The 9,142-nt window shown below is 40.3% G+C and overlaps 1 protein-coding gene across 3 annotated transcripts in view; it reads right to left on the bottom strand.

The window, feature by feature from the left end:
• Positions 1–1,248: 1,248 nt before the first annotated feature.
• The window catches only part of LOC122995517 (pro-neuregulin-2, membrane-bound isoform-like), a 53,111-nt gene continuing 45,217 nt past the window's right edge, over positions 1,249–9,142 (bottom strand). For all 3 annotated transcript variants that reach the window (XM_044370803.1, XM_044370802.1, XM_044370804.1), the window contains 5 exons: positions 8,844–8,946; positions 8,389–8,512; positions 8,106–8,233; positions 7,676–7,897; positions 1,249–4,425 (listed from right to left, as the gene is read on the bottom strand). In XM_044370803.1, the coding sequence (XP_044226738.1) occupies positions 3,771–4,425; positions 7,676–7,897; positions 8,106–8,233; positions 8,389–8,512; positions 8,844–8,946 (1,232 nt within the window). In that variant the 3' untranslated portion in view covers positions 1,249–3,770. The remainder of the gene's footprint in view (positions 4,426–7,675; positions 7,898–8,105; positions 8,234–8,388; positions 8,513–8,843; positions 8,947–9,142) is intronic.

The following is a 9,142-nucleotide window of genomic DNA, read 5'->3' as shown; positions in this document are numbered from 1 at the left end:
ACCTTTTTTGTGGCTCTGCATTTAATATGGTGAGTAGATTGAATGCTGTAAATTAATAAACAAATATAAAAATGACACCTAATAGTTAATGTAGCGTTTAATATGATAACATTAAGTTGCTTCAATGTCACAATCCTCTTAAAGGTGCATAAAATGAAACTGGAGAAGTACATTAGGCTGAACCCTTAAACAGAGTGATTCTATTATATCTTTAACTGGATATGATACAGAATACCACTTACCCACAATGCAAAGGGTGAACTCTTCTGCTGTGTGCTTTATGGAGCTTGTTCTTATGCCACCATCTAGTGGTGTATCCATGCTAATGCATCTGCTAAACTAAAAAAAATATCTAATTTTTTTGTTACTGGAATATCTGTATATGATAAAAACGTATTTCCTCCCCCATCTAAGATAATATCTGTAGTTCTTACATGATAGAGATTTTAATTTGCTGGAAAAGCTGAGTTACATTCTAAGTATTAGGGCTGCTCCCTCTTATCCAATTGGCTGACCAACTGATTGCTGGAGTAAAGCTTTTTTGTATTAGATGAAATGTCATTTAGTCATTTAGTAATTACTGGGAAATAACAGCAAGATCTCTGGCATCACAATAACATTCACAAATATGCTTACTTTAAGTCTTGTCCTAAGCACTTGATGCTAATACATTTCTTCTGAATCATTATTCTTCTGGGGAAGGACAATAATGTTGTAGAAACATTCAAGATTTTTAAACCAAATCAGCAAATTAGGAAAATAAATCCTGTCTGTAAGTCAGTTAAAAACTTCTTTATTCAAAGGAAACCCGATTGTAAATATCTCTGATATACTTATTTGAACAAATTACTTAACTACGTTCAGGTCTTTCAGTTTAACATGTATGTTTTTATGTGTGAGTGAACCTGTCATTTGACTTGACACTTGACATGTTTCACAGCTCAAAAACATCCAAAACTTGTTTTGTTTTAATTGATAAACCACAGATCATCATATTAAAATATCTCAAAATTAGATTTTCTGTGTGTGTACTTCTGAGATGCGCTGTGTGTCGTGTGCATTTTCCCAGATGAGTCAAACCTTAAGCCAAGAAAGGATGGGTCAAAATGCAGAGCAAAGCTTTTTAACAGAAATAACTACATCGTAAAATGATATGAATAAAGATTTATTTTCTCATATGAACAGGTGGATTCATTTTTCATTTTATTTTACAATCTATGACAATCTCGCATTTTTTTCTTTTTTTTCTAGCATATTTCAGGAATGACATGGGGAAAGGTTCTTTTTTATTGCTGAATGTTAAATGAAATACACTTTCACTGACTGGAAAAGAATTGTCTGCTGCTTTTTTACCATGCACCCATCTAACCTTGACCACAAGGACATGCAGAGGAGAGGTGTTCAAACATTTCAAGCGAGGGTGGGGTTAGGTGGGGTGGGGGGTTGGGGGAGTTTGGAGGGGAGGGGGGGAGGGGAGGGGGGGTGTCATGAAATTAAACAGAGGAGACTGGCAGGACGTGCCTGGTAGCATCTCAACTGGGTGAGAGGACTGGCAAAGTGAAGGGAATATCACATTTAAACTAGAGGAGCACTGTCTTCTTTTGCATTTTTCAGACATACAAAATTAGACCCAGAGGTGAGAAACTCAATGAAATATCTGCAAGTGAGGTGTGACCAAAGACCATTCTCTATAACAATACCACTGTGCATTTACCATAGCAGTTAGAATTGCAGATCAATCTTTTAAAGAGTTTATTTAAACCAATAATCATCTGATAATTCAGCATTCAGCTTGTTTTTTTAAAACGTGGAGTAGAAACATACCAACAGTGATGAAACATCATCAGCTGTCCTCTCTCACTGAGTCACTTTTAATGGGTTTGACATTTCTTGAATTATCTTTTAAATATTTACTTTTTTCCTGCAGTGGAGGACAGAGGGCTTAAATGATTTGGTTTACTTTTAAAATTATTTTCATTTACGGACTAAATTTGAAATGACTAGATCTGTCAACAAGACAAAGCAGTACACAGTACTATTGGAGGAGACACTATTTGGATGCTATTTGACGTTACTGGAAGTGTGCATGTAAAGTGGAGCGCTCTAAACCAAGTGATAAAATGGACACAGTCATTCAATGAACATGTGAACAAGAAAGGCTGACAACTTGATAGATGGCTGCATAATGGCTTTAAAAAATAACTCATGTAAATATGCATTTATATCATGTTATTTCATTCTACACTATAGGCATCACATAGTTTTTTTCACACACAACACACTACAGTCACCTCTTAGAAAATGACGTAATCAAACAGCAAAATAGAAAGTTTGCATATTTTTGCATTGTATGATCCTCCAAAGTTTCACAGCTATTTCACTTATATTGTCTAGCTCGTTCTGCACTGTTCTCCACTGAGCTGCTTCCACTTGGCTTTCCTTCTCTCTGTATGGGAGTGTTCAGGGAACTGGTAGACTGTATGTTAACATTAAGGTCCTCAACATCTGAGAACCTCAGTCTTAGGTAGACCTTAAGTTGAGGAAGAGGGTTTAAGGTGAAGGGGGAGGGGCCGGGGGGCATGTGGAAATCCTGAGACACTGTGTGGCCTTTTTAACACCAGCCACAAAAACAGAATGGACACAGAAGGATGATGAGGCATGGGATTAGGGTCGGAGTTGAGTGAAAACAGATGCAATCTTCTTGTTTTGCCACCACCTTCGATGGCAGGGGTCACCCTGTGCCAAGTGGCTCAGTGTTTGTCGGCCTCATAACAGACTGACATGAGGAAAGCCTGCTGAGAAATAAAAGGGACTTAACTGGGGCAGACTGGGAGGGGGCAGAATAGCTGTAAACACATCAAGCAATGACCTGCATGACATACAACCCTACAGCAGCTTCACCTGTCCACCTACACTGGGGGGGGGGGGGGGGGGGGGCTGTTCTGATAAAGCACTATTCTGTGAACTTCTCATACGCTCTTCTGTCAGCTCTGCTGAGACACCAGTAGACCCACACGTTTGATGTTACCACAACAAACAATGAAATTCATCTAACAATCACAAATACATGCAAGCAAACTGACATGCGTGCACGCACACACACAGAGGCATTTACACCCGCGCACACACACACACACACACACACACACACACACAAACCACACAGTCTCTCATTGTCTCTCTCTCTCTCTTTCTCTCTCCGTAGACATTAGTAAGAGGGCAAAGAGGATCTACATTGTATTTATCAGGCGTTCTATTCGATCCCAAATCATAAACCCTACAGGCGAATTATATCAATGTAAACATACACTTTATGTTGAAGTGGTTTATATTGCGTGATATGGAAGGGGTTATGTTCCAGTGGGGCTAGACTCCTCAAAGAATGCAACTTGGAAAGAAAGTAAAATAGGAAACCAGAGAGGAAAAAAAAACATAAATGTGTATAAAAAATGAGGCGTCCATATAAGAAAGGCTACAAAAACCTCCACTGGCCCTCTGGCATCGGCATACAGCAAAAGGCACCACAATATTACTCTATTTTTTACGTTGTGAAAAAACTGGCACATCTTTTTATGCTGTAAATCAAAATGTACATATAAATAGAGTTTTCCCTATAAAAAAGTCTTTGCTGTTAACTAGTAGACAACTTTTGCTAAAATGAAAATAAATATTTCATTTGTTTAGAATATCTGTCAGTTATATAAAATAAAAATATTTCTTATAGATGCAGGTCTATACTATATTGATTTTTGTTGGTTCATTTTCACTCTTTAATGGGGTGTATTGTCCGGTTTGGAGCGTGAGTGTGTAAGTCTTGTATGCATGTTCCCATGCCCACTGTGCCGCCCCGATGAGTGAGAAGTCCGACTGTCCACCGGCCTGTAGATGGTGGAGGGCTCGGCATTCATGTTCTGCATACTGAGGAAGGGCGTGCTCTCACCGTCCTCCTCTGACTCACTATCTGTTAGGCAGCTTCGAGACCCATAGTCCCGAGATGCCTCATATCCACGTGGGGCCACATGGCCATTCAGTCTGGATCTCCGCCAGCGCCGGCTACCAGTTCCACTGGACCCACTTCTCTTTGGTTGCTCCCGAGAGGAGAGATACTCCTGGGTGGTCTCATAGTCTTCGTCCTCAGCCAGCCGGTAGGGGCTGGAAGGCAGGCTGCCCCTGCTGTCATTTAGATAGGTACGACGCTGCTGCCGGTAGGGCTCCTGGCACTGGGCATCGTGTAGGGGCACCTGGTAGCGGCGCAGCAGAGGCTGGTCATCCTCCAGAGGGTAAGGGTTGTGGACAGCAGGAGGGAGAGACATGGCATGGCTGGCATTGGGGGATGTGATCTGGAAGGTAGGCACCTGCGGGGGCAATGAGTAATGGAAATCCACTGGCGAGAGGCGGGCTGGTGTCGTCAGGGCTGACACGTATCTGTTGTAAATACAGAAGGGAGGAAATAATTAAGTAGAGAAGAGCAAAGAACAAAAATGAGAGAGAGGATTGCACCAAAAGCATGTTGAATGTTTCATAGACGTTCTGTTAACTGAATAAATATTACACGTTAAGTGCCAGATTACAGGCACTTAAATGTTCAATGTGGAGAAAAGTAGTTTTTCATTTAGTTAAGAATGTCATTTGAGCAGAATTGCTGTAAGGTAGGTTGTACCCTTGGCATAGTGCATTTTTACAGTGTTTCCTAACCACTTAAATACAGCACTTTCAATCGCAGTAATGATCGGTGCAGAATTGAATCTAATGTTATTTTGTGTTAGTATACTTTATTTGCTACTCTGGTACTATTCAAGACAGGTTGTCTTCCTGTCTGTGGAAATGAAGTTTCTCTAATGGGAGGCTCAAGTCATCAATGGCAAAAGTTTCCTGTGGTGTCCTCCAGGGATCCACTACTTTTAATGTCTAGTATCTGTTCTTACAATACACGTAAGAGTGAAACTATTGTGCCCATTAATGTTGTTGCTCAAGTTCCTCCAACTATTTGGGCCTGATACAAATAAACTCCAACTCAAACCTAAACAGACACGTTCCGACTGTGGTGCTGTCATTCATTGTTCAGACAGTCTGTTCACAACAGACTATCTGAATTACAGCTCATCTAAACTCCACTGAGTTTTGATTTTTGTTGACAACATTTGCATCACTTCTTGGAATATCACTTGGCTATATCTGAGCTTCTCAAGCATTTTAAGCCAAAGTGAAACTGATGTTCTCAGGCAGAGGCAGCTGTTTTGGCCCTCCGTCAGAATAAACTGTCTTCCTCTGCAACCCTAGGCTCTGGACCAACCTGCCCAACAAGATCGCCCAGCAAACCATGTGTTCTACTTTATTTTAAGTCTGGATTTGATCTAATCTTTTGTAGTGTGTTAGCCTCACACTCAGTTCCCATGATTGTCATTTTCCCATCCATTCTTCATCTAAACTTAAATCCAATTTGCCCAAATTTGCATTGTAAAAACATCAGAAGCTTACAGTATAGATGCTAGACACATGTTCTTCTACATATCATAAACCAACTAAACATTCATGTCAATACATTTGGAAGGCAACTTGATATAATTACATATCACTGATGGTGAATCACTGTGGATCAGAGTCTTTGGAGTGTCTGTTTATTGCCTTTAGCAAACTACACCAAGCCGTGTGAGACACTAGCCTGAGATATTCCCACAACACTGCTGATTCAGCTGATGCAGAGGCTGTCGCCTTGATGGAAGAGGTGCTTGTTGCCTGGGATGACTCTGTGGGGATTTTGGTTATGCAATCTGGCTATGCATAGCAATTCAATGGCCAAGGCCCTATTCATGCACACATACCTACTGTAAGCTGATATTGTTGATACTTTAAGAACTGAAGCACATCCAAGGCAAGACATATCTTGTTAGGGTAGTTGCTGATGTTTTATAAGGCACTGGTCATTTGCTTCAAATACTATTTATTCAGATGACATTTGTTAGCACTGTATATTTCTTTCCCAGGTTCTTGGGACTCAAGTTGGTGGCATATTTCCACTTTTTGTCTGTGAAGAGGAAAGAAGGCACCACTCCTGTGCACACTTCTCAGGATATTGGGGCTTTGTACTTGCACAAACAATTGTTTTCTATGACAAACCTGTGCAAAAAAATTAAATTGAGAAGATGACCACTTTTTTGTTTGTTAGAAAATAATGTCAGTAAAAGGTGTCTGCTTTATGGCCACCTTGGTTCCCTCTGAGATTTTGAGATTTGAATATCATCCTGTCCTATCCACTGAAGCTTACTATATGTGGTTTCCCTGTGCACTTTGTCCTCAAGCAGACTTGCTCTACCTAACTAGTTGCTTCTTCAAAAGAAAGTGTGCTATTACAAAAAAATCAAACTAACTGTTTTCATCTGTGTTTTGTTGAAGCTTGAATATACTAATTCAGGCCATGAGTGACATTGAGTATGACTGAAGAGAAAGCATGTGGAAGACCTGAATGCACATTTGAATCAAGTGTGTATGAACTGTTACGCTCTAGTTAATGTTGAAGAAAAGTCCAAAGTTTTGGGAAATATGCTTGTTTGCCTTCTTACCCAGTCACATGAAAAGATTGATCTATCTGTGCCTCCAGTGCAAAAATAGATGCAGGATAAATATAGATATCTTTGGAGTTGTTGAAAGGCATATTTCCTCACTTCTGACAGACAGAGCAAACTGCTTCTTCCTGTTTCTACCCTACAGTATGTGCTAATCTGGCTTTATAAAATTATGGACCTACAGTATCTCTGTGACACAAAGATGAAATGGACATATTCTTAAGTGACTCTGGCCAAGATGGTAAACAAGTGTATTTCCCAAAATGTCACACTGTTTCATAGCCTCTTAACATCCACCTTTTTTTTTTTTTTTTTGAATTTTCACCCATTTGGCATATCCAAATGGAAAAGCTTGTAACAGAAGAACTGTAAGGCCAAAATGCATGTATTAGGCTTCATTTGAAAGGTAACGTCTTTTAGTTTCTGGAAATATGATTGTTTAGCATGTGGCTAAAACGCAACCAAAAGTACATCAGTTCAAATATGGCTCAAAAAAGTGTTTTTAGTCATTTCGTCTATAATGAGTCATATTTGAATAACAATAAATACGACATGCTTTATGCCAGAACTATGCAAATCACCTACCTACCTTTTACATCTTGTCAACCACACCTGTATAAAGTTCGAGACCTCTAGGCCTAATCTTATGGGAGCTAGGGAGTTTTTTTAGTTTATGATGTCACTGGTGTCCCAAAACCTCTCCGAAACATCTCCAAGTAGCCAAATTGTGCTAATTGCTTTCACTCATTACTGCGTGATGCTAAGCCATTTACAATTGGCTTAAGCGGGTCACTGGCGACCCGGTGGATGTTAAGAGGTTAAAGGATATTATAGGGAACATTTTAGATAATCAGAATTACATACTGACTTGGGATTAATGTTACAGTTGCTGTATGCACGGAGTTCCCATTGAAATAAACACTGTTTCTCACTCTTGCCTACCTTAGCGTATCTCATCATCATGCCTGCTGTGTGTCATTTTCCACTGAGTCTCTCAGAGTGCCCTGACTGGCCTCTCGAGGCTGAGAGAGAACCAGCAGAGAGAGGAAACTTCTCAAAATGTTCACGACAAACCCAGTGCCATATCAGCCACGCAGGCGTTATTTACCCACCTGTCGCTGTGTGGAGAGTCTCCCAGCGAGTCAAAGGAGTCCCCGTATTGTAGGCCCGGCCGATGGGGGTCAGAGTAACCACAGTGTGCAGCGCGCCGGGCCCGTGCCTCCATGCATGCAGGACTGCTGCATTTACTGGTCCCCACGGATGATGACATCATTCCCGGCGAGTCAGAGAGGATACTGTCAGAATGTTCCAGGCTCCATGTCCGTTCCTCATGTCTGACAAATAAAAAAAGGTGTCAACACGCACACACTCCAAGCATGTCCCAGTGTGTTGATGTATGCAATCAATGTATCTGTTTTATTCATTAACAAAATTAACGATTTGGCTTGTTGTCAGAGTCTGTATATTATATAGAATGATGATGTTAATATCCTCAATGATGTATGATGGGAAAAACACATGTCATGTATGGTGCGTGCTTACCTGTGAGTTGATGAATGGGCTCGTGTGGAAGAGTTGTGAGATCTGGAAGAGGCATGGCTGGCAGGGAACGATCCCTCTGTTGCAGGCCGTATGACTCGTTCAGTTGCAGGGACATTCTTTGATATGTACTGTGTCCAAAAAATGGATTTGGCAGGTGGTGAGATTTGAAAAAAAAGAAAAAAAGAAAAGAGGAGCTTTGATTACATAACCACGCATGAAATCATTTGGAGTACATATGTGTGTGTAAACTTTAATAATGTTAGGAATCCATTCAGAAACTCACATCTACCATAGGGATTTCCTCTGGTCCTGGTCCTGGGTGATTGGGTCCGTTAGCTAAGTTTCGATTGGGGTGTTCTGGACACATGTTTTGTCGCAGATGATTGTGCATCTTCTTTCTTTGTTTCCTGTTGAGCAAATCTTGGTCACTCTCTTTCTTTTTTGGCTGTGATGAAGTAATTATGCTCTTTTACTCAATGTGATTTCTGTCATTATTAACAATAGCAAAGAATTTTGCATGTAAACATGTCTAATAATATAAAAAAGACATTTTAAGACAGTAAACACAGTAATCTATTATTTCCACATATGCTTTATATTACAAGCACTGCAAACTGCAAGTATGTCGGCAGCTGGATTATTCAGTAAACTGTTTAAATAAAATGCTGGTGGTAGCATAAATTTAAAAGGCTACATGTTCAAAAATCATGAGCTGATCCATTTATCAGCAGGACTTACTTGGTTTTACAGTAGGCAACCACACACACGATGCCCACCACCAACAGAGCCACACAAATACCCGTGATTGTCAGGACTCTTTTCTGGTAGAGTTCCTCTGCCTCTGTCAACATCACACCCACAAATACACAGACGCACCCACACACACCACATGCACACAGTGAGAGAAATAAAAGAAGAAAAAAAAATCAGTCTCTTGAAGGTACAGGTTCCCACTTTTTCACTGTACATCTATATTTCTTTTTTTTTTTTTTTTTACTAAATCCTGAGCAGTATGAAGCTTCATCCCTTCCCTGACA

This window comes from Thunnus albacares, chromosome 13 (genome assembly GCF_914725855.1).
Source record: "Thunnus albacares chromosome 13, fThuAlb1.1, whole genome shotgun sequence".
NCBI lineage: Eukaryota > Metazoa > Chordata > Actinopteri > Scombriformes > Scombridae > Thunnus > Thunnus albacares.
Note: the sequence above shows the minus strand (reverse complement) of the source record. Positions and strands in the feature narration are given on the sequence as shown.